Genomic DNA, 25,195 nt, shown 5'->3' with positions numbered 1-25,195 from the left:
GACACTGTCTCTTGGAAGGACACTTTGGTGTTCATAAAACTTTACTCAGAGACAAAGCAGACAAGTCTTCCGTTTAGAAACGTTTTTTTCTCTCTTCGTCAGGATGTTAGCTGGCTAACTAGCTGACAAACAGACAGGTTAACTAGCATTAAATCGGATTATCTGATATAGGACAATAATAAGCAGGTATTAAATTGAGCAGCAGTCTCCTCCCTCAGCTGTGCTTTGAGTGTTTTTACATTTCTACCTTTCTGTTAGCATTCATGTTCCTGCAAGCTAACCTGGCTACTCGCCATTCAAACTGGAGCTGCTCCGCTAGCTTTCCTTCACTCTCTGTTTGAAAGAACAATCATACAATAATTCAGTTTGGGATCAGGACGGAGCTGAGCACCAGGTCGATGTGCTAGCTCGGACTAGCTGACAGGAAAAACTCCCCAGTTTGTTTGACGGACGCTGCAGAGATGTCAGGGAAGGATAAAGACAAAGGCAAGTCGGAGAAACAGTCCACAACAGAGAGGCTGATAAAAGGTACTGTACTCTTTATTTACAAATGTCATCATTTCAAATCAACCTGTAGCGTTTCAGGGTGAAAGCCCTCCTGTCAAAAGGCTCTTAAACCCCTGAGGGGAGGAGAACAGGACAAGGATGCTCTGATATGTGGCCTTTTCATTGTCACATACAATAAGAATAATAATAGATTTAGTGTTTCTGTTATTAAAAATGCATTAAACTTGGCCTTGTTGTATTTGAATCTGCTGCTATTAAAGCTGCTGTGTTTTTATATTCTTTACATTTTTAGGCCACACCTCAAAATTGTCTTTTGGTGTGACTGAAACCATCATGCTCATAGATTTAAAAATAATCATGCTTTAATATTTACAATTTATATAATTTAAATAAGAAGGCCATGCAACTATTGATAAACACCCTTGGTATAATTCGACTAATTACTTTTTTAGTAATTGGTTATCAAGTTTTCCTTATATTTTTGTGACTGTAGGAACTTAAAACCATCCTGATTTTAAATCAGGTAATTTAACATAAAACTTCCTTTATTTAAAGGAGCCAGTTTAAAAAAGGCATGTATGTGAAGCTCTGTGAAGGGTTCATGATGCTTTACATCTCTCTACAACTCACTGAAATATTCACTGCTTTCCTCACCCTATAAACAGTGTCTGTTGTTTTCTGTCATTCAGTGGGACAGCCATAAATGAACATTTAAAGTTTAAAAAAAAAAAAGTTTATAAACTACAAAATCATGGAGAATTATAGAAATGTGTTTGCTAATTGGGTTTGACAAATTAGCTGAGAACAACACATTCACAAACATGGGGTGCCAGAAAGGTCACAGCAGAGGACATAAATAAATAAAAATGATTTTAAATTATAAATTCACATGTCTTTGAAACATTTTGAATCTCCTTTGACTCTTTTAGTGAGTTTTGAACAACATGGTAACATCTGTACGAGTATCCTGCTGCTTTTGCAAACTAACTGAAGCGCGTTAAATTAAGGTGAAAGTGTATTTAAAATGTTATTTTTCACCCTTTTTTAAAACAGAAAGAAATCAGGATTATGGACGAGTTAGAGAGAAAGGAAACTAAAGGAGTTAAATATGACTGAGATCCATGTAGAACAAAGTATACACAAGCGTCCTGTTAAAGCCTCTAAAAGTCAGTTGGATATTATCCAACAGAAACATCAATAAAATAATTAATTATAAAAGTTAATATGATGTCTGTTACTGTAGGGATGTCCAGTATGACCGATGATGTAGTCGGCCAAAGAGAGCAAAGTGTGAGAAAGCCCTGAAGACAGCGAGCCCAATCCCAAACCTCTTATTGCCATCACTTCCTGTTTCCTGCAGGACACTTCCCAGTGAAGGAGCGATAGCCGGCGTGTTGCTGTTTCATTTAGAAAGTGCTTTTCAAACGAGTGCAAATCACTATAACAGGAAAAGCTGCATGACTTCAATGACTGTAATAATACTACACACGTGCTCAGAGCTGGAGTTACATCGAGGTACCAACCGTTTGGTTTTATTCAAGCTTTATTCACACAAACATTATCCAGGCTTTAACCTGCTGTCTGCAACAGGAGATGCTGTAATGCTAAGGGTTGTCAGCTAACATTAGCTTGCATTAAGCTAGTTTGCCAGCAGGATCTCAATTGGATGGTTTCCAATCTGCATCACATTTGTTGTATTAATGAAGCCTACGTCACTTCTGTTTTGACATAATGGTTTTATTGTGACTGCTGTCACATTGTTAGTTTCAGGAGTGAAATAAGAACGATAACGAATGAAACATTTGAGTGTCTCGGCGCCCTCAGGGTCAGAAGTGCTAACGTTGTTTTGAGACGTGAAATCAATGTTGAATCAGTTGAAGTCAGAGGTTCTTAACTGGTGTCAGGAATTTGTGATAAGAAGATATATTGTGTCAAAAAGTATATGAAGCAGTTTTTAAACATCTTTGTTTTAGTTCGTCACTGCACGATTTTTCTTTGAAGACATTTGATTGGTTGATTATCAGAAGTTTGTATCAGACTGTTGCACTTCACACAATCCAGCAGTAGGAAATAAAATTGAATGCAGATCATAAGATAATCAATAAGTAAGGTAGAAGATAAAACAATATTTACATGATGAAAGTACAAGACGAGCTGTGTTAAACAGGTATTGCACAGTGTATTGACCGGTTTGCAAAGTTTCAAGGTTAAATAAAAGTCATGATTTTTTGGTGTACTGTAAATCTCTATGCTGGAAACCTAAGGACAGGCTGAGAGCGTTCACTGCGCCCTTCTATCAGCTCCTGCCTTATAAAAAAAAATCAGCTGCTGTACATTGTGGACATGAGGACATGTTTTCTTTTTTCTTACCAGGCTGTAAACATGTGAATGTGTGCTGTAAAACAGGCATGTGTATGCAGCAGTGTGCGGTTCGTACGTGACTTTGGGTGCTTGAAAGAACTGCAGGTTTTCGCTCTTCCGCATTGCCTTAATTTTTCAACCCTGGAAGATGCAGCTTGGTCTTTAGGGAACCACAGGTTTAACTGACCATCTCTTAGAGGGCTCTTATATGGTGACGCAACATGTAAAGCGGTGCTGAGTTGACTTGAGACATAGAAGCAGGTTGTAAAGACGCCATGACCAAGTTGAAGAAAGGATGTGCATCATTGGTGGATTTCTCAGAACAAACAGCCTTTTTAATAAACATGAAAGAAACAAAGGCTTTACATTTAAATAGATTTTCCATCTGCATGCTTGAATTGTATTTGTTCAATTTACATTTGTTTGATAAGTCTTTGCTCATTTTACATTCACATTTGAGTAAAGTTTTGTATTAGTATCCGTTTTATAGTTATCATGGGAACAAAAGCAAAGTGATGTTTTGTAGTTTCATTGTCAGGAAGTGTAAATGAAAGACGTCCTCGTGAGCCCACTTCAGTTTGTAACAGTGTGATTCATTGGTGTGGTCGGAGCGATGCTCAGTGTAAAAAGCTGTGTGTTTCCAGTCTAACTGGTGGCTGTAAGAGGGCTTAACTGGTAAACTAATGCTGCTCTGCTTGTGTAAGTCAACTGATAAGCTCATTCTGGGCACAGTGCTGTTGGAGAGAACTGCATCGTTTGTTGCTTTGTGAATATTATTTGTGCATCAATGAGGCTTTGTTGCTATGTTCATGAATTGAAGGCCAAAAAATCGTTTCATCGATTGATGTCGACTTAGCGTCTTTGTAGCGTCTTTGTTTCATGAGTCGTGTGTGTGTGTGTGTGTGTGTGTGTTTCATGCTTTAATGCCTAAAAGCTCTGTCTTGAATGTCAGGTCAGTGGCAGCATATTAACATGTCATCAGTGTTTTTTCACTCAGTGAATTTCTTACTTCACGTCTGTATTGTTGTCAGATTTTATTTTGAGGCAGTTGCCAAAAATGTTTTACAGCCTGGTCATCAAATTCTCATTTTTGAATCCTTTTCTGTTGTCTGGTATTTTCACAGTTTGCTTTGTTTGTACGTGATCCTTCCACCAGTGTGACGAGGCTTTTAAGTAAACAAAGCCTGAATCTGGAAGCCCTTGCTAATAGAGGCTTTAGCTAATCTCGTCTTAAGGCTCGTACCTCAGCTTACAGCTCTCTTTGTGGCTCTGCCTTGTAGGCCTGAGAGCACTTAATGTTTATTTATACCACGCTGCTCTATGCATGACAGCATGTCCTTTAAGTAAACTTTGAAATGTTCTCTTCTTTTCAATTCTGCTCATAGTTTGTGGACCCATAAGTTCTCTTCAATTCCACCACGGGGACAAGGGTCAGCCCCCACATGGCCTCATGGCAGTCTGTGTTTCACGCCATAGTAACAAAATACAGAGCGACAACAGGGAGGAATGTTTAAAGAAAAAATGAAAGAATATTGTATTTGGATGTTTTAATAACTCTAGGATTATAAACAGAATATTTTGGTTTACTTTAATGAAAGATGGCTCCAGACTAACTTTTTTCACCACCGTCCTCGAACCGTTAAACATGAACCATCCCAAAAACCACATTTTGCCCATTATCGTCTTTAATTACTATTGTGTTATAGAGGCTTGCATTTTCTAATATAGAACACATTTATATCAGGTAAATTGATTATTGACATGCAAGTTGAGTCAATCAGTCAATCTTTATTTGTATAGTGTCGATTTATAGCTGCATAGCATCTTTCCACATGATAATACCTCGAGGAAGCATATCACAGGGCTACTCACCAAATGTCCAGTCTGTCCAGGGTCCAGAACAGTGACGTGTAATTCCAAAATTAGAACTCTGAACAAAATGCACAAAGCCTGATATGTTCTGTCCATATACGTGCCACTAGTTCTTTAAACGTTGGCACAAACGGTGTAAGAGCCAGGCGTAGAGACGTGCTGTAAGTTTTATTTTTGTGTTAGTTTTGTGTGTAATTCTGCTCTTTGTTTCATAATGACGTTTTGCGTTTCCACTTTAGACGAGGACAGCTGTCTCATTACAGATTAAACATGGGTTTCGTGCTAAATGCAGATTTATCAGTCCACTCCTTCTTAACTTCACGGTGTTCAGATTCCACCTCTCGCTTTTCGTCATGTTTGGAGCACGCCATAATTTTTGCTTTACTAAAGAACAGGTAGCCTTCACGAATCTGACTGTGTTGTTGTATTTAATGATGAGCTGTGTGAGCGCGGTGAAGTTGGGTTTGCCCGGAGCGAAGCACAGCGACCGTCTGCCAATTATCCAACTGCAGACTTACTTCCTGCAGAGTCGAAAAGAACAATGAGTTGCCATAGTGACGCTAAACAACAGCTGATAGGACGTTTGAATTGGGCACGGGATAGATATTTGTCTTGGTCCGTATTTCATGAGGTTTAGGTCCAGATCTGGGCCGAAGTCCGCCCATTGAGGACCCCTGATATATGATGTAAAGAGAATCGGTCCAAGCACTGATCCTTGAGGCACTCCATGGCTAACTTGTGTGTGCGTAGAGAACTCATCTTTGGGTTTTTTAAATGAAGTATATTTCTGAGCTGAGTAGCTTATTTTGTGCTGTGGCTTTTAGCACTTATAAAGATACAGTTATAAGACTACAGGTTACAGATTGAAAACACAAAACCTGTCATTACAAACTGCATGTTGGCACATGGAAATAATGAAGTGTACCGCAATACAGGAGAAACCGTCAATAATTATACACTGCTCCGAAAAATAAAGGGAACACTAAAATAAGACCTCCTACCTCTGAACGAGTATTCTTATTAAAGACTTTGTTCTTTTCATAGTTGAATTTGCTGACAACAAAATCACAAAAAATGATGAATGGAAATCAAATGTATTAACCAATGGAGGTCTAGATTTGGAGTCACACTCAAAACTAAAGTGGAAAAACTACAGACAGATTCAACTGTGATGTAAACAAGTCAAAATGAGGCTCAGTAGTGTGTGTGGCCTCCACGTGCCTGTATGACCTCCCTACAACACCTGGGCTGCTCCTGATGAGGTGGAGGATGGTCTCCTGAAGGATCTCCTCCCAGACCTGGACTAAAGCATCCACCACCTCCTGGACGGTCTGTGGTGCATCGTGGCGTTGGTGGATGGAGCCACACATGATGTCCCAGATGTGCTCAGTTGGATTCAGGTCTGGGGAGCGGGCGGGCCGGTCCATAGCATCAATGAGCTGCACTACCTGAGCCACTTGTGTCGGTTGTAGACTCCGTCTCAAGCTACCACCAGAGTGAAAGCACCGCTAAGATTCAACAGTGACCAAAACATCAGGCAGAAAGCTTCGGAGCTGAGAGGTGGTCTGGGGTCACCACCTGCAGAACCTCTCCTTTAATGGGGGGTCTTGCTAATTGCCTATAATTACCACCTGTTGTCTATTCTATTGAATGTCAATCAGTGTTGCTTCCTAAGTGGACAGTTTGATTTCACAGAAGTGTGATTGACTTGTGCTGTTTAAGTGTTCAGTTTATTTTTTTGTGCAGTGTATTTTATATTTAAATGTTTTTGAGATTACTCACGTATGTATTTGGTAATATTGCTGTTCAAGTTATAGAAACCTTCCCTGTTACCAGTGCTTTAATAAGAGTACAGAGGAGAGAGAGAGAGAAAGTGTGTGTGTGTGTGTGTGTGTGTGTGTGTGTGTGTGTGTGTGTGTGTGTGTGTGTGTGTGTGTGTGTGTGTGTTTGATAGAGAGAGAGAGAGAGAGAGAGAGAGAGAGAGAGCGAGCTCACATATTGTCACAAACACACTAACTGTCTCTGATGCAAACATGTCATCCTCAGGTGGACTGTTTCATTAAAACCTGATAAACCAGCTCACCATGCGATCGAGCGCCTGTGCAGGATGTTGTTTTGGATAGGACAGAAATGTTTAGTAATAATTACATGTTTTTCTACACTGTGATGAAAGCCAGTGAGTGCAACAGCACAGCAGGCTGTTGTGTTTAGAATGAGAGCGTAGATGGACCGGCACAGCAGAGGGAACTTCAGGCAGTTAGACCGACAAATGTTTTGAACTTCTCAGCCACCAGAAGACTGGAAAAGAAATGTAAAGTTTCACTCCTGGGTTCACAAAAAAAAAAAACACATACCAATATCAGAGGCTCTGTTTATAGTAAGTAAAGGTAAAATGTAAATGATTGGCTGACCAATAATCATATCCCATTCTAATAATAAAAGCATGTGGTGGTTTCAGTCTGTATTCTTTAGTTATGTACAGTTACTGTTCTGTGGATTTAAAGTCTCAACAGATCACAAGTGGGTTCTGAAAAAAAACTGGTTGCTCATATTGGATAGACATTTAAATAGCAGGCACACACTGACCTGGAAATAAATGGGTTGTCTCTCCTACATTCACTCCAGTAAGGTTTACATTGTATTTAAATACCGATCACTTAACATCCATGTACTGTTCCTAATGAAAGGTCTAACTACAGGACAGAAGTTCTTCCCTTTTTAGACAGTAGCTACCGACGTCTGTCCCACTGCTGGATCCTCTTTGTCGGACTGATTTACACTCCATCTTTTCTGAACGCCGAGCTCTTGAAGCTCTTTGGTCTCAGCTTTACATTCATAGATCTTCTGAAATGGTGTTCAGTGATCAAACTGAGTGAGGGTGGTGCACTTAAGGTGCAGGCTTCTCATATGACAATAACTTCAGCTTAGCTAAGTCAGTGTCAAGCGATTTGCATGTTAAACTCTGAAAGCTGCCAAACACTTGTTCCATCTGAGTGATCTAATAAAAACTTCTCTTCAACAGCTGTGCCATACCCCCCTCAACACAAGCTGACCATTAAAGAACTTTATGAGGATGGAAAGCCCAACGCTGAGGTGCTCCGCAATCACCTCGTCAAAGAGGGCAGGTTGGAGGAAGATGCTGCACTAAAGGTCATCAATGATGGGGCGAACATTCTCCGCCAAGAGAAGTGCATGCTGGAAGTGGAAGCACCAATAACAGGTAGGCGTACAGATGTTTATCAGGGGCTGTTTTAGTCTGACTTTGAGCTCATTTACCCCCCTCAGGTGGGAAACTCTCTTTCTGCTTCCACATCAGCTGATTTGAGTTTGTTGAGTCAACTCTGAGTGAGTTCACTCGGTGTTCAGCGTGTGCACCATGAGGATAAAAAGCCAACATTAATGGAGCCTACGATACTACGATTCACCATGGCAACCGATGACAAAAAAGAGCTCCTCATAGTTGAACCCTCTCGAAATATAACTTTATATATATATATATATATATATAATCTCCATGTGGACAAACGGAGAATATGAACAGAAAAAAAAACAGTGCTGCAGAAGGAGAGAGAGGAGGAGGAGAACACAGCTGCTCGCGTCAGCACCGATTGAAGTCTTTTGTATTTTTAATGCACATTTAATCAGAATTATAATATCACAGGTCCAAACTGGTGGAACGATTTTAAATGTAAAGATGCAATCCAGCAGAAGAGAAGTGACGTTAAAGCAGCTCCAAATGACATATATGAACAAACTGGGCTCATGGTGGCATTTGAATCCTATTTGACAAATGAAACAAAGTAAACTTCATTATTTATTTGAATCTGAATTATCTTTCTCCCTAACGTAAAGATGTGTTCACACACGCAGGCTACATGTTATAATTAACCCTTATTCAATAAACTCTAATTCCCTGAGGAGGAATGCAGATCTGCATTACTGCTCCCGACCAGGTTAAGTTCACAGACTCAGTTACCATAGTAACTGAGCTCAGACTCAGTTACCATAGTAACTGACTCAGAGCTAAAGTGACCTCTCCCTCCTGAACAGGCCTGAGTTACCCCGAACCTTTTCTCTCCTGCTGAAAAAGAGTTTCCTTCATTTAAGGGTGAGCTGAGTCAGGTCTGAAACGACCGAGGAAATAATCAACATAATGAGAGCTGAATGTGATCAAGAATGATCATGTGTGAAATCAATTAATCCAAAGTTGATCCAATTCTTGAAATTGGATCGGAGACGAGGTTGCTGAATTAATGAAAAGTGTCAGAATTAGATTGATTTGGATAATTTCTAAGTCCTCATTGAAAAACCATGTAATTATGAATTCAAACACTTGAACAACTTGACTAAAACATCAATAAATAAAGAGACACGAGACCAGCGATCATGAAAATAAAGTGTTTTTGATGAACATTTTAGATGTTTTGAAATAAGTTGTTTCTTCCTCAGGCGTCTTCAGGTGTGGTGTTCTATCAGTTAAAGGTCCTATATTCTGCTTGTTCTGTGTTTTTATGCTCTTTAGTGTTTTTCAGGCATCTTGTGCATGTTCAGGCACATCGTGTGCACCGGTTAGCAGTAGCAATAGCCGCATGTAACGCTCACTCCCTTGTAGGGATGGCAACTTACTGTCATCTCTGTAGTCGAATTACCTAAAGAACGAGCGCTTGCAGATCATTATTATTTTCAATGATTATGATTTTTTAATCATGAAAAAAAATATTGCATCAGATGAGAGATTTTTTTATGCCTGTAAAATGACATAAACATACAGTATTTAAAGATAAATAAAGCCAACAACAGAAATCGATCGTCATGTCATGATAGCAGCGTAGGCTAGCTGTACTTCATACTGTGTTCTCTGTGATGGTCGCTTGTTCTCCACCCTGAGCTCTCTGAAGCTCCTTCTATTAAACTTAATGGAAGTAAATCTCCAGTTACAGTTTTGGCTAATGAAGTATGCTAACAGGGCTAGCTAATGACGAGACAGCCTGTTTCAGTCTCCGTTGTTTTCTAATTGTGTTTTAAGCATCAAACTCATATTTGTATAGAATACAATTTTAACGCCATAAATCTTGCCCTGAACATTCACTTCATCGTTTTGTCATCACTTTTCTTGACTGACATGTCGCAGGTGTAGCAGACAGTTCTGTATCTGTCTAATTTGTCCCTTGAGAGTTGCCGTAGCTGCCTGTTGTTTTTGTTGACATCTGGCTCACGTGTGTGCTGAAGCCGTGGACAGAGAAGTCATACTGTACGTTTGTATCCCGTTCATTATTTTCCTTGTTAGTATATTCAGTGAGGTGAAACTAAAAGCTGGGTCACAACAATAACACAGTGTGAGGGAAAAGCAGCTCTCGCACAGGTGCGCGAGTAATCAATTACAACTCCAATAATGGAGTCAGCGGCCAGTACTTAAGTACACTTTGTTTTTTCTCTTGGTGCGGGATTCTGAGCGTCAGAAATACAATGAGAGGCTCCGTTTCAGTTCCCTTATGTGCACCGAGTGTCCTCCAAGCTGTCTCCTCCACCTGCGTCTTAGTCCCGCCCACCAGAGATGCACGGAGGAAACGAACACACACACTGTATTATTTCTGATCAAACACACACACTGTATTATTTCTGATCAAATACACACAGTTACAGTGTTTCGTCTCTTTACCTGATAACAAACACCTGAAGAACAACATGCAGTCTTCTCATAACCAAAAATGTTTTAATTGATTTTAATTTGATTTTGTATTATTATTAAACAGTTTGGACTGAACCTAGCCTGTATTTAGACAATGAACTCTGTATTATATAAACACAGATATTTATGTGTCAGGATACTGAAAATGATTGATTAGAATCTAAATGATGAAACGTTCAGAAGTGTGAATATAAAACGGACTCCTCTTCATCAGACTGTCATCCTCTTCATCATCAGACATTCAAACAGTCTGAGGGATGATGAACAGAACATGAAGGATGTATTGATTTGATAGAAGTTCTAGAGCTTCATATTTGGTTGTTAATCTTCATGTCAGACTCTTTTTAATCGCAGCTCATCACAGACCGACTCTTTACAAACTCACTGATGTTCATCATCTGTTTAAATGTCCCACGCTCCGTTTAGCCTCTTTTTAATGTCCATCTTTTCTCCCGTATTAAACTCTGTTTCACTGAAGTCTGATCCTGTGCAGCGTCCAATCAGTGAGTGATATACGAGAAGGGGGAGTGTCTGTCAGTGAAAAGACTCGTGTCTCCTCCGTTCACTATAAGAGCTTTGGGACGATAATCAACATGGCGGGTCTGGAACTACTTCCTGTTCTGCAGAGGAGCGAGGAGAGCCAGCGCCTGCATGGAGCAGCAGTTACATGAAAACAGACACTTTCTCTGAACATTAGCAATCGTGATCGACTTTAGTAGACACACACATCAGACCCCCAAAAAGGCAGAATATGGGATCTTTAAAATCTTTCCCAAGGTCCTGTGTGCAAAACAGAGAGAGCAGTGAGGCTTTTGATTGGCCTCGAGTGAGTGAGTCCGCTTCCCTCGGTCAGAAGAGAGAGAGGAAGAGTGATTGATCACAGATCTTCTCATCTGCTGCTTCGTGGTTATCAGCACGCCACTTCTTGATCCTGCTGCAGGAGCCTGTGTTACTATCAGCATGCTGTTGGCTTGTGCAGTAAACCCTGCTCTGATTGGCTGCTGGGCTGAAACGCCATGTGTACAGAGGTTTGCAGCAGCTGAACTGGAAAAAACGCTCCCCCGCCCTGAGTTCAAGATGTTTCTCATCCAATGACATCAGTTCATTTCTGAACTGATCAAATACCTGTTCAGTAGTGAAATAAGAAATGAAGAATATTAGAAAAAGGATACCAATTCCTGATTCGTGATTCTTGGAAACCCAGGTGCACAATTCTGTCAATCGATTGAATAAATATGGAGGGAGTGTAACTTTTGTTTTTTGTTGCTTTTTATAAAACAAAGAAGGATTTATTTTAGTTTTTCTCTGTTTTCAGTGTGTGGCGATGTCCATGGCCAATTCTTTGACCTTATGAAGTTGTTTGAAGTGGGTGGATCGCCCAGCACCACACGGTATCTCTTCCTCGGTGACTATGTAGATCGAGGGTACTTCAGTATCGAGGTAAGTTCTTGTAGAATTTCATCTTTTTGTTGGTTTAATTAAAAGTGTAAAAAACATTTGAGATAACTGTGAAGCCATCAGTGTAGACGCCCAAATATGGTGTGCTTAAAGGGAAGTGAAGTGGGGCTCTCTTGACCGAGAAAAGGCTGAAAGTATCTTTTTGGCTCATGTGGATGAAAGAGAACAACTTCCAGAATGCACCGCTCTGCAGGCCCCGCCCACTGAACTTACACAGCTCATTTACAGTCTCTGGGTGCGTTCAGATCCTCCCTCCTATCTCCTTTCACTCTCCTTCTTTCCTTAACCCCACAAGAGCCACATTGTCTATAGGTTAAGGAAAGGTGGGTCAATGCTTCCTTTATAACCTCCTTTAGGAAACACTGGACCCTCCTTTACCAAAGGAGATGAGAAAGTGCCGCCCCACAATTCCTTTTCCAAAACTTTTAAAGCAACTCGCTGATCCGAGCGTTCAAGAAAACTAACGATGTGTTGGAGGAGAAATGTGGAGACAATCTGAGTTTGGTTTCAATATTAATTTGACTTATTATTAGTTTCTGCCTTTCTATTTATTTTACTTATTGTTATTGTGTGTGTGTGTGTGTGTGTGTGTGTGTGTGTGTGTGTGTGTGTGTGTGTGTGTGTGTGTGTGTGTGTGTGTGTGTGTGTGTGTGTGTGTGTGTGTGTGGAGATGCTGTTATTTGATGTTGATTTAACACGAGAAATTGAAATATAAAACTTTGTTCATAAAAAAGAAACGAGACACAGATCATAGAAGAATTTGCCTTTAAACAACTTTAAACTATTTTAAAGAGGTGAACTCTGAACATGACGCTGATGTAACCTGTCTTATATTTTCATCCACACCTCGTGCAAAGCAGAGTCCGCTCCACGAACCGACAATGACAATATTGGTCTTCATATCAACGCTGTGTGTAGTCCAACATAATGCAGCCATTTTATTACGTGCACGGAGTCTATGCACCGATCACTCCGCTCCGATTGGCTCGAGGTGAATTATCAGGAAAATGGTTTAAGAGAGCAGAGAGCTCTCAGCTTCAAGGCTCTCCAAGCTGTGTCCTTCTCTTCTCAAAGGAGAGATACATGACTCCAAAAAGAAAACCAAATAATCTAAATAATGTTTGGTTCAATTAGACTGAAGAACAGTATTTGTAGGTGTGACATATCTGAACCTTTCCTGGAGTTATTACACGAGCATAAAGAGGGAGCAGGGTGAGTGCATGGAGAGATGCTCAACCACAACACACAAGTATCTTTATTTCTACCTGAAAATGATTCTTCAGATGGATTTATATCATTGATTGTATTGATATTTTTGATACCTGTTGGCCGGCTGTGGCTCAGTAGTGAAGTCATTTCTTAAGCAGAAGGTCGAGGCTTCGATCCTGCAGCCACATACTGAAGACTTAGACTGGACTTCATGGTTCCTTCCCTCAAGGAAATGTAGGTTCCAGCAGCATGTACAATAAAATGTAGCAGGTAACAAAGAAACCAATAATATAAAGAATAAGATAGAATAAATAATAAAACACTCTTCCGTTGGAAAAAAAACGTAAAAAATATGCATGGAGGACGCAAAAAAAAATACAAATATATTCTTGGACAAGACGCTGAAATCCAAATTGGTGGTGAAAGCAGAAGCTGGTGAAGGCATAAAGTGTGTTGATATGGTGTGAATTTGGCACATAGTGTAAAGCAGCTTTAAGAAGGCTAGAAAAGCACTGTACAAGTCTGTTTACCATTACATCATGGGACATGATTAGAGTGATATTGACCAAGTGAAACAGGACTGTGCACATGAAGCTGAGCTTTGAGGATGATCTCCCAGCTGATTGAATGCTGTCATGTTCAGGGCAGACTTTGTGACTGTGTGTGCATCCGTCCCAGTCTCTGACTCCTCCCATATACTCGTATGTTTTTTCTCCATGTGTGTCCTTGCAGTGTGTTCTCTACCTCTGGTCCCTCAAGATCAACCACCCCACCACACTCTTCCTCCTGCGCGGGAACCACGAGTGCCGGCACCTCACCGAGTATTTCACCTTTAAACAGGAATGTATGTGGAGTGCTTCTTCGATTATCTCTGTATCACGTCTGAGCAGAATGACCTGTGACCCTTTGTAGATTACAGTCAGTTTAAGTGCAGATTTCTGCTGCATGCTTATCACAGGTGAGAGGTGCAATATGTAACTTAGACATGTGGAGAGGCTTCAAATGAGTCTGTGTTTTTAATAAGAATGAAGTTTTAAGACAAACTGAAGTTTGACATGTGTCCCCATTTAGTGCCATGAAAAGATAATTCTGTTGTCAAAGCAAAAAGTGGTTTTAAAGTTCGACCTGGGACTGATCCTACATTATGTGCAAGCTTCGGTTCACTTTAAACAACGATTCTTGTGAACTTAAACTCACCTCTCTTTCTGTGTTGACCTCATGTGATCAGGTAAAATAAAATATTCTGAGCGTGTGTATGACGCATGTATGGAGGCCTTTGACTGCCTGCCCCTTGCTGCGCTGCTAAACCAACAGTTCTTATGTGTGCACGGCGGACTCTCACCAGAAATCAACTGCCTCGACGACATAAGAAAAGTAAGTGTTCCACCATGGACCCATGAAGTTTAACTTTTGTTATATTATAATGATATTTGATCATTTACAGTCACTAAATGGCCCCAAAAAAAGAAAGGCTTACATTTGATCTTCCCTTCTATCTAACCTTTAGGACAGGACTGGACCTAGAACAACAAGCAGCTACCACAGCTGTGTCTGTTTCTCTTTGTTCTCTCTGTCTGAGTCAAAGATTTGTATTAAAGAGGAGATAACATGAAAACACATATTTGGCTAACCTGAGTGTCTACAGACCCACAGAATGTGAAACAAACCATCCAGTCCTTTGTTTAACACAGAAAAAAAGATCCATTTGAAAAGTGCGTAGAGAGAGAACTAGTTTCTACAGGGTCACTAACCTCCTCTGATGGCTGAGGACCAAAACACAGAGCAGGCGTTTCATTTAGACCACCGGGGGCGCTGTTTGAAAAAGGGGGATAACATGTCCTCTTTAAACAGTGACTGGTTTGTCAACAGAACATTGAAGAGATCTTTCACCCTATGGAAGCTGTGGCGTTTCTCTACCCAGTGTCTTGTTTGTTTTGTGCTTAACAGTTGGACAGGTTCAAAGAGCCGCCGGCCTTTGGGCCAATGTGTGACCTCATTTGGGCGGACCCTGGCGAGGACTACGGCAGTGAAAAATCATCGGAACATTTTAACCACAACTCCGTCAGAGGATGTTCGTATTTTTTCAGGTATGACATTCGTCACTCCTGCTACAGATTGACCCTCATCTGCTCGGGAGCTTGTAGCTTCACTTCATCACAACATCTTATCGAGGCATTTTCAGAATGGACTTTTTTATAGAAATATGCATACAGATGCAAACTGCTGCTTGTAGTTATTTAGGTATATGATTAATGATCACCTGGCCTTGTTGTAGCTTTCATTTTGTTCAGGACACCTTGACCACTTTGTTTTAATAGTGAAAGCTTTAACCTCTGCTCCTTTGTCTTTTTCAGTTACTCAGCAGTATGTGACTTTTTGGTTAATAATAACTTGCTGTCCGTAATAAGAGCGCATGAAGCACAGGATGCAGGGTGAGTAGGGTCACACGCTGCCGATAGCTTTCCTGCATGACATAAAACAGATGATTACGAGTCCTTCTTTGGCCTGACAGGTATCGGATGTATAGAAAAAGCCAGAGCACCGGCTTCCCATCATTAATCACAATCTTCTCAGCTCCAAATTACCTGGATGTCTACAACAACAAAGGTCTGTTTGTCTCCCTCTCATCATCATCATACATTCTTTCATGTACTCGACAGCTCTCGGTCCTGGACTCTTTCCTCTTTATTTTTCAGCTGCTGTATTAAAATATGAGAACAATGTGATGAACATCCGACAGTTCAACTGCTCACCCCATCCTTATTGGCTGCCCAACTTCATGGACGTCTTCACTTGGTCTTTACCTTTTGTTGGAGAAAAAGGTATGTGTTGTTTTATTTTGTTTAATTGAAGAAAATAAATCTTTTTCTGTTTGCTTTGCTTTTTTTAAAACCCTTACCCTGTTTTTTTGAAGTCATGTTTTCTAAGTGAATTCTAAATTGAGGCTGCGTACATTCAATTATTTCCCATTAAGGTGTTGATTCAAACCAGAGCCGCTTTTTTTGACCACATCCACCAGATCTTTAGAGGGACTACTGTTTGTGCATTTCTACTCTATGAACCAGGATCTATATTTAGCTTGGGTTTAGTTTTAAAAAGAAAGGGGGGGTGCTGACTGTCGCTGTGATGATGTCAGAGACGTATCGACGTCATGTTGACGGGACGGCCGGCTCCTAGAGTAAAAAAGAAGAACATACTGTACTGACTGATTATTTAAATCAATCAATCAATTATTTAAATGTCAAGTAAGCATTTTTAGATCATGGCCATTCTGTGTGAATTAACATGCAGCGTGAAGCTACGCGCTAACTGAAAATGCTAACACAACAGTGCAGCTGGAGTTGTTCTGGTTTCTTGCTGGTGCTCGAGGGCAACATCGACTGGATCAAAATGTCACACATTCTTCCTTTAAGAGTGTGACTTTTTATTTTTTTATTTTAAGTGATTTTTTTTTTTACTTTATGAACTTCTTCATGAAGATAAAAAATGTGGCTGGACTTCTACAGAATAATCTGTGTAATAATTTGTGTTTCGTTTGGCCATTTTTTTCTTTATCCTCCATGAAAATACCATTTTCATTACATTCTGAATTAAGGACATTCGATCTTTTTTTAAATAAAAAAACAATTGTGAAACTACCCCACAAAGATCTTCTTTTTTCTCCAATATTATATATTATTATATAATATATTATTATTATTATTATATTAGTTCTTTATCTTTTGATAAAGAATGTATATTAATATTAAATCTAAATATTATTTATGGCAGGGGTTTATATCATTAATCATCTTGAGAGGTGTGTTTGATGAAGTGAAGGAAGGTGTCTAGTTTGAGTGCGCTCATAGTTCCTCAAAGACAAGTTCAGGCTGAAAACGAGGCTGTAGATGAATTTGAACACAGTAATAAGTTTTTGGTGAATGAATGATGGAGTGTTTTATGTTGTGTAGGAGTATTTCTTCTTGTTATTGAAAGCAGTGGTCTTTGTGCCCCACAGTCACAGAGATGTTGGTGAATGTCCTGAACATTTGCTCTGATGATGAACTCATGTCAGAAGGAGACGATCTTTATGAAGGTAAGACAAAACCAAAAAGTCCTTTTCTCTGCTGTGAACATGTGTCTGAACTTTTTTACTGATTGATTGTGTCTTCAATAGATGTTGGTAGTGTGCTTGTGTTCATCCTTTGGATTTAGTTCCATCAGGGCTTGAGTAGTTCACTGTTCCTGTCCTCCTGTTCAGTCAGTAGTATCTTCAAGGTTGGTTGGAACTAGCTCTTCATGCCATGTGATGAGTCTGAAGCCCTTCCTTTTCATTCAGCCCCCGTCTGTTCTGAACCATCTTTGCATGGCAGCTCGTGGGGGGGAACTTGAGTTGGTCCTGTGATGTTGCACATGAGCGAAGAGCCACCAAAAGATGAAGCCACATGTTCTCTACTAGAAAGGCTTTTGTTTGTTTTTGGGTTTTTTTCTTGTCACTGTAAAGACAATATGAAGTAAAGCATGATTTGTTTTAATCAAGCTGGTATACTTTTCTTGTCATTAGGTGGAACCTCAGCGATGCGTAAGGAGGTCATCCGGAACAAGATCCGTGCTGTAGGGAAAATGGCTCGAGTCTTCTCTGTCCTCAGGTCGGACCCCGTCATTAATGCTCTCCCTCTCTTTTACTTTATCTTTCCTGATTTGACTTTTCTTGACATTCACGACGATGATTATCATGAGCTGTTTTCACACACACACTTCTGAGACTCTGGTTGTTCACACACGCAGGAGACCAAAGCCGTATTTCCACCAAGCGCTCTGGTTATGGATCATTCCAGTTCAGTGCAGTTTGATCCTACGGTACGGGTCGGTCATTTGGGAATCTTTAGTCTATGGAAATGCTTCAAAATATGTGCTGTTCAGAGACCAACCGAACTGAACGAGTGGAGGGCGAGACATGACGTGAAGAGAAAACAGAGTCATTCGTCTTTGTATCAGTGCGAGGTGGAGTTCAACAGAATCCCTGATCTTCACTATTCCACTCTGACACATTTCAGTTTTGGTCGATGTTGTCAAAGCTGTTTGAAGTGTGTTAATTTAAACTGTTTACACACATTAAGACACTTGAAGTTAAACGTACAAATGTATTCTTTAAAATGACCGACTGACTGTAGACCAGAACATGACACTGATTGGATATAGATATAGATGATATAGATGTGGTTACAGAACAGATGTAATCTTTGTGCCTGTGTTTTGTTTGTTGACTAGGGAGGAAAGTGAAAGTGTGTTACAACTTAAAGGCCTGACCCCAACAGGGACTCTTCCTCTGGGTGTGTTGTCAGGGGGGAAGCAGACCTTACAGACTGGTAAGTGTCTCACACACTTTCTATCTCTCTTTTTTCATTCCTTTTTAGAAGACCAACACCGAAGGACATTTCTCACCTTTTCACCAAATACCTTATTTTGAGCTCCGAGGGGCCTGTTTACCTAACGTCTTAATTAAAGAGTGCTAAAGTGCGTGTTCACTCCAAAAAAACTGCACGTTTGGTTTGTGGGCGTTTTGCGGGTTATTTACTAAGAATATTTGCGTGAATGATATCAGGTGCAAACCAGTCAGGCTTTTGTGTGTTCTACTGGTTTACAGTTTGGACGGAAAGCAAGAAGACTGCAAGCGCAGAATAGGTGTTAGTGTGAGAGACAAGTGAACGTCCAGCATTTTGAGTTATAGCAGATAAATCTAAATGTAACAAAAATAATATATATATAATATAATAATAATATATATAATATTTGGCTTATCAGAAAAGCAAGGCATTAAAAAGGGCCTCTCTTTTCTTCCCTTCATTTTATGGGTGAGTTGTCAGACACTGAGCAGGAGGTGCGAGCTGTATATCACATTATTGTGCACCAGACAGCCGACCAGCACTGTGTGTGATGGGACATGAACGCCCCTGCAGAAGGAGCGCACGGGACAGACGTGCTACCCAGAAAAAGGAAATGCCCTGTTTAACTGTCATGTTGGCGAGCAGAGGGAAACAGGAAGACATCAATTCTTTAGATCTCAGAGGCTGTGAATGTTCAGTGATATCAGTTTAATCATTGTGTTTCTCTTTATTGGAAATGATTGAAGCAAAATCAGAAATGAACGCATGCCATTAGTTTTTCTGTCATTGAAACACGTGAAGGTGTGCCATCTTCACGCCTCCTGTAACTGCAGCCTGTGGCGTGTAACACTGGATCAGCACCTTCCTTTTAAAGGTGTTACAGTTAGACACAGTCACAACAGACGGAGGACTGACACATGTAAAGCTTGTGTTTCTGTTTGTTTCCAAACTGTGTGTTCCTTCTCTCCCCACTGCACACACACACACACACACACACACACACACACACACACACACACACACACACACACACACACACGCTCTCTTTATAATAAATCATATATATTAATACAGACTGTCCGGTGTCTATTACAGGCACACGAGAGAATATAACAGAGGATTCCAGCAGATCAAATCATTACATGCTTGTCTGCGTATAGATTATGTATTATTATTATTATTTATAAATTATTAAAATAAACACTCCGAGATTTCAATCACTCATGAGGAAACGCTTTTGTGCTAAATGCCAAAATATTCCTGGTGTCTGTTCGATGGTTTCTGAGGTTGTGGGAATAATTCAGCCGAAACACACCGTGAATAATCCAGCCACTTAAACCATCACAATAGTGACCATAGTGACAAAGACAGCGAGGGGTGAGAGCTGTGACTTTAGTGTGAGAGGTGTTCGTGCAGGTCACCTGTTACTGCACCTCTTTAATCATGTCTGCTTTACTGTCTGCTTTTATTCTTCTGTGCTGTCTTACAAATGTTTGTTTGTAAAGTGTTTTATGCTCTCAGTGCACAACAACCCCCCCCCCCCCCCCCCGTTCATTCATACATGTACACATAGAGCCGATCAAAGCAGAGTAACAGACACGACTCCCTCATGTTACGTCATGTGACGCCTTGTTGAAAAAAAACATCCACTTAAATGAAATCAGAGCCCTTTAGTGTTGAAGACCATATAAAAAAATAATGTAGTTATTCTACAGTCCGTATCAGACAACGTGACGTGTTACTTTACAAAAACATGTAACCTGTAATATGCTCTGTAAGTACTGAGAATATCCACAGATGCTAAAGTCTTTCACAGAAAGGTAAACCGCTCCCCATGTTTCTTACTCTTGGAATTCACCGTGAGAAGTGTTCAGGTCTTGTTGCTCAGCTCAGTAGACTGGCCCGTCCCTTTGAAGGCGTGTAGATCAATGAGACCACCACAGGAAGCCCTCAAGCCTCCCCGCATGCTTTATAAAGTTGGGCTGAACTCTGGGCTGGCTGGATGTGGAGGGCATCCTGGTACGAACCTTCTGATCTAAAGGTCAGTACCTGTGCTTGTCCTTCAGAGGACATGTCGGGAGTCTCACAGAAGCCGCAAAGCAATCAAAGGAAAAACCACATTTGTGACCTTTTGGGGAACATTAATGTCAGAGACTTCTCCTCGAGCTGCAGCTGTGGCTAAGGCTGGACTTCATCCGTCCCATCTTGATTCTTTGAGTTGTATTTCCCGCCTTCTGTTAAGTGTTTGAAGCTCAGTCTGTAAATGAAGGCAGAACTTGACACAATAAAAGTTCATTTCCAGCTTTCTAAAAAAAAACAAACAGATTTCTCACCATTTACAATGAAGCTTCTGCTAAAGAGGAAAGCTTGACAGCTTCTCACTGTGTATATTTAAACACTTCTGTTTAGTAGATTGTCTCCTATATTATAACTTTGGATGCTGGATGATGTTGTTGGGATTCCTTCTGTGTTTACAAAGGTCTTCCTGGCAGCCTTAGCTTTTAGACAGTATTTAGTTAGTTAGTTAGTATCTGTTGCTTCTGCCTGCCGTGTCATAGCTGCTCATTTCAACGTGCACTCTAAGGCCTTGTTCACACTGCACACATCTGATTTACCTAGATTGGATGTAGTTTGTTGACACAAAAAGCAACATGAGATCCGATTTTTCCAAATCTGATTCAAACCACATGCAAAGGTGGTTTGAATCAGATTCCTACAGATCCGACTCAATCTCAACGTCTCCGTCACTTTATTTATTTTCGGCACCACTCGCAACACAACGAAACACCACGCCATCTTTGGTCAGTGAAAGAAAACAGCAAGAATCAAAACAAACATGGAGTAAAACAAGTATGTGGACTGCCTGCTGCATCAGAAATAAACACACTTCTCTGTCATCCATTTTGCTGTGTTATTTGCTGGATGTAACCCGTTACCATAGCAACCAATGTGGATCAGACCAGGCCAATATGGACGGCCAGATTGGATCTGCTCACCTCTGTGATGTAGAAAGTCAGTCCGATGGGATTCTGATCAGATTTTGGGAGAACTGGGATTTGAGTGGCAGTGTGAACAAAGCCTCTGTGCTCAGCCATGTCCCTCTTCTTCTTTTCATCCCCAACACTGTTTTAACTCTCAGTCTTTTCTCCTCCCTCCTGTCTGCTTCCGATCACATCATGATGCCATTTTCACAGCTGCTCTGCTTTGAATGTGCCGTGCCATCTGTCTTTCCTGCTTAGAACACAAGCGTTTAATGCAACTCTTGTTTTTTCTGTCTCCTGCTGCCTTCGATGACTTCTTCTCCACAACTCTGATTCAAATAGCAACGGTAGAGGCAGCCAAAGCTCAAGGTATGGATGGCACTTTGACCAAACTGTCAATTTAATCCCACTCTTCAAATGTCTTCTTCTTCACTATTAAAACATTGTTCATGAATGTATTGCAGGTTGATCTTTCCAAGTGTCTGTTTTTATAACACTGAGTGTGTTTCAGCAGGTGAAGGGGACAGAAAGAGATTTGGCTGTAAAGTGGTGAAGCAATGAGAAGAGAGGTTGTGAATAAAGCGCAGGCGGAGGCATCCCATCTGTTTACTTTGAAACATGCCAATAATGATTGTGCTCAAGAACCACGCTTCCGTTGTTTGAGGAGATTTCTTTTAGTGTAGTTTCACTTGAGGCGCTGCTGTCGTGGCCAACAGCGTTTTTAACGACCACAGAAGAAGAATACAACAGATTTACTGCTTTGGTTACTTCATACCAACTGTTTCTGCTCCAAAGCAGGCTGACCACTTACAACAACAGAAACATGGAAACAGCAACACTACAGAACTCTCTGTATGGGAGCTGACTTTCCCCTCACTGTGTTCACAGGAGCTTTTTCTCCTGCCAGGTGTCGCTCACCACTAAGAGAAAAGCTCTCTAAGACCTGGCGAGGATAAGACCAGGGACATCCCTGTCGGGGATATTTTCAGCAGCTAATCTTATTACACCATTTTCTGTTGCTACACTGTCGGCACCTACAAACACCCGGTTGTAGTGATCGTTAGTTTACCTTTAGTCCTGTGACGAGACAAGGCGCCCGTTATGCACAACACATGAATGGTTCAGTACTTCGGGTACACAGATTCTATATAAGAATGTGGGTTTTGTACATGAGGGCTTTAAGTGTTGGAAAGTTTCCGGGTTTTGTAGTGTAAGTCGTGTTGAGCGATCACTTCCGGAAGTGAAGCAGGTGAAACACAATCCGAGCACGTGTCCCAGGCTCCAGTTAGCAGGAAGGTGACAGGGATTTATTCATCTCCCTTCACAGAGTTCAGCTGCACATCAAAAGGGTTCAATTCAAGCAAAAATCTGCCTTTCCAATCAGCATTTAGATTTCCTGACTGCCTTGAAGGCATCATTAGACCCTTTCATTCAAAGACATGACTCGGTGTAGCGCTGTGGGGTTAACCCTTTAGGCTCCTGACGACACATTCACAGCTGAACACACATCACAGGAGATCAGGCGGGAATAAAGACAACATGTCTCTTTGTCTTCCTGACGATGATCTGTTGTTCGTTTGGAGCTGTTTTAAGGTCATGTCGATAAAGTGATGGAAAACCCCACCGCGAGTTCATGTATAGTGTTTAACTTTGAAATTGACAGGATGCTCTGTGTGTTTCCTTGTCTGTCTGGGATGTGATATTCTGTCTATCAGCTGGCACGCTGCACCCGCTGTGTGAACACAATGATTGACAGGAATGGCAGCTAACTAAAGGGTGCTTCACACGGCAGGATTTTAAAATTGTCTGACGATTTCCCAAACTACAGTGTGTGTGGTGTGCGGCCACACGGCAACATCAACACACCACACACTGGTGAAATCTCGCAAAACCTCTCGAGCTCAAACGTGATTCCAGAGTCAACAAACGGATGAAGAGGACGTAACAGGGATCGTTTGTGCTGTTTTTATCTGAAAAGCACGTTTTAAAAAGAGGCGTCGGTTACAGAGAGGAGACAACGGGAGCGTGAGCTGTACTTGCTACATGATGATATGGAGTTGTTGTTGTTTTGCTCCCGGTGTTTCCTTGCCACTACGTCACCTCGCTTTCTGATTGGCTATGCGTCACATTCAACAGGCTCGTGCTCGTTTCTCCTCGGGGGGGGGGAAACACCACACATGATGAGAGATCTGGCCAAAACAATCCAACATGTTGAATATCCCCGATTTGAGATCGGAGCGGTCTCGACTTTCTTCCCGACCAGACGAGAGCGGTCTTAACACACCACACACGGCAGGATGATCTTATAAGATTATCTTATGATGATCGGGGCGTCCTTAAGATTATCAGAAGGGGAGAATCGGCCTGCCGTGTGAACCAGGCTGAAGGCGTAGTGCCTGATAGACCACGGTGCACACAGAGTATGTGGGGATGACCTGTAGGGATGTGTCAGTGTTTGCTGAGGGTGTCTACTTCGCAGGCTCGACTGATACATTTCCCTTTTGATCTGAACACATTTGGTCGCTGACATCCAGCTTAACCTGTTGGACTTGACTGAAGATTTTAAGAACTTATTTTCTACTGATTGTTACAAATATGAAAGCTAAGTTTCTTGGTTTGCACACTGAGCTTGTGTTTGTATGCTGCCTTCAAACCAAACTAGTTAGATTCTCTACACATCACCAAACTGTGACGGCTTGATTTTCTTTCTCCTAAAATGATTTCTTTCTGTAAAAATGATGTTTAAATATTTAAGAAGTGATCTGCTGCTCCACAGTTCTGATGTAACATTTGAAGAACAGCTTCCTGTTCCAGATGTGTTTGTGTGAGAGTCATTCACCTCAGATGGCTCCTTCTCTGTGTAACTTCATGTCCCTTTACAAATGTGCTTTTTGTTTGCTCACCTTTTTTCTGTCCCGTTTTCCTGCCTATTCCGGACACTTCCGTAAGTCTACTAAGTGTGGGATGTTTGTTGTTGTTGTTGTTGTGGTTTGTCCCACTGGTAAACACTAGAAGTGATAGTTTATTTGTGCATGTGTTGTACTCCCTGATCGTGTGTCCCGTGCGAGCCCTTCTGGATTGGTTGAGGCTGATTTGAAGCTTCTTATCATCTTTGTTGTGTCTTCTGCCTTACAGCTATTCAAGGCTTCTCTCCGACAAGGAAGATTCGTAACTTTGAGGAGGCGCGAGGTCTCGACAGGATCAACGAGAGGATGCCGCCACGTAAAGACGGACAGCAGCCAGACGGCACCACCATCAATTCAAACAGCCCCAACAAGAATGGAACTGATGGATAGATGGGTCGTAGGAACAGCGACACCCACTCTCACACAGCCCATTCCTCCTGACTCCTCGGCTCTCTCTGTCCATCTTTGTGAAGGAAGAACACTCAGACACATCAGTAGATAAAAACAAATGGTCAAAAAGCTGGAGGGGAAACAAACCAAACATTTCCATGAACAACTGAGTTCAGTTAATGGAGGTAACAACATTATTTTACTGCAAGTCCAAACATAAACCTGTCAGATAACAGGGAGAATATTACTTTAGAGCCCTTCTTATTTAAAGTTACTTTCAGTTTTTTTATTGTCGTTCGATGTGTTAAAGAAATAATTGTGAAAACATTTGAAGCTCACAAACTGCTTCATTCAAATCTGGTTAGATTCTTAAAGAGATGATTGGCACTTGAGATTCTGCATACTGTGCAGTTAGAAAGTGGAAGTTACAAGTCAAGTATTTTTGTGTTAAAGAAA

General features: G+C 41.0%; 1 protein-coding gene across 2 annotated transcripts; it reads left to right on the top strand.

Annotated features, from left to right (window-relative positions):
* Positions 1-395: 395 nt before the first annotated feature.
* Positions 396-25,195, top strand: ppp3cca (protein phosphatase 3, catalytic subunit, gamma isozyme, a). 2 transcript variants are annotated; one of them, XM_079338456.1, is made up of 14 exons: positions 396-528; positions 7,763-7,960; positions 11,745-11,869; positions 13,829-13,940; positions 14,325-14,470; positions 15,044-15,183; positions 15,451-15,528; positions 15,609-15,703; positions 15,793-15,918; positions 17,094-17,171; positions 17,640-17,724; positions 18,347-18,444; positions 21,786-21,812; positions 24,588-25,195. In XM_079338456.1, the coding sequence occupies exons 1-14, from the start codon at positions 462-464 to the stop codon at positions 24,737-24,739; spliced, it is 1,527 nt and encodes a 508-aa protein (XP_079194582.1). In that variant the 5' UTR covers positions 396-461; the 3' UTR covers positions 24,740-25,195. The 2 variants fall into 2 exon arrangements, with proteins under 2 accessions (XP_079194582.1, XP_079194581.1); XM_079338455.1 differs by having other exon boundaries at positions 24,579-25,195.

The sequence above is a fragment of the Symphodus melops genome (genome assembly GCF_947650265.1).
Source record: "Symphodus melops genome assembly, chromosome: 1".
In the NCBI taxonomy this organism is placed as follows: Eukaryota; Metazoa; Chordata; class Actinopteri; order Labriformes; family Labridae; genus Symphodus; species Symphodus melops.
Note: the sequence above shows the minus strand (reverse complement) of the source record. Positions and strands in the feature narration are given on the sequence as shown.

Excerpts from the sequence above, each read along its gene's own strand:
- ppp3cca (XM_079338455.1), top strand. The coding sequence starts at position 462 with ATGTCAGGGAAGGATAAAGACAAAGGCAAGTCGGAGAAACAGTCCACA. Across the intron at positions 7,961-11,744 it reads AGTGGAAGCACCAATAACAG|TGTGTGGCGATGTCCATGGC; the intron begins GTAGGCGTACAG and ends CTCTGTTTTCAG. Across the intron at positions 17,725-18,346 it reads CGAGTCTTCTCTGTCCTCAG|GGAGGAAAGTGAAAGTGTGT; the intron begins GTCGGACCCCGT and ends TTTGTTGACTAG.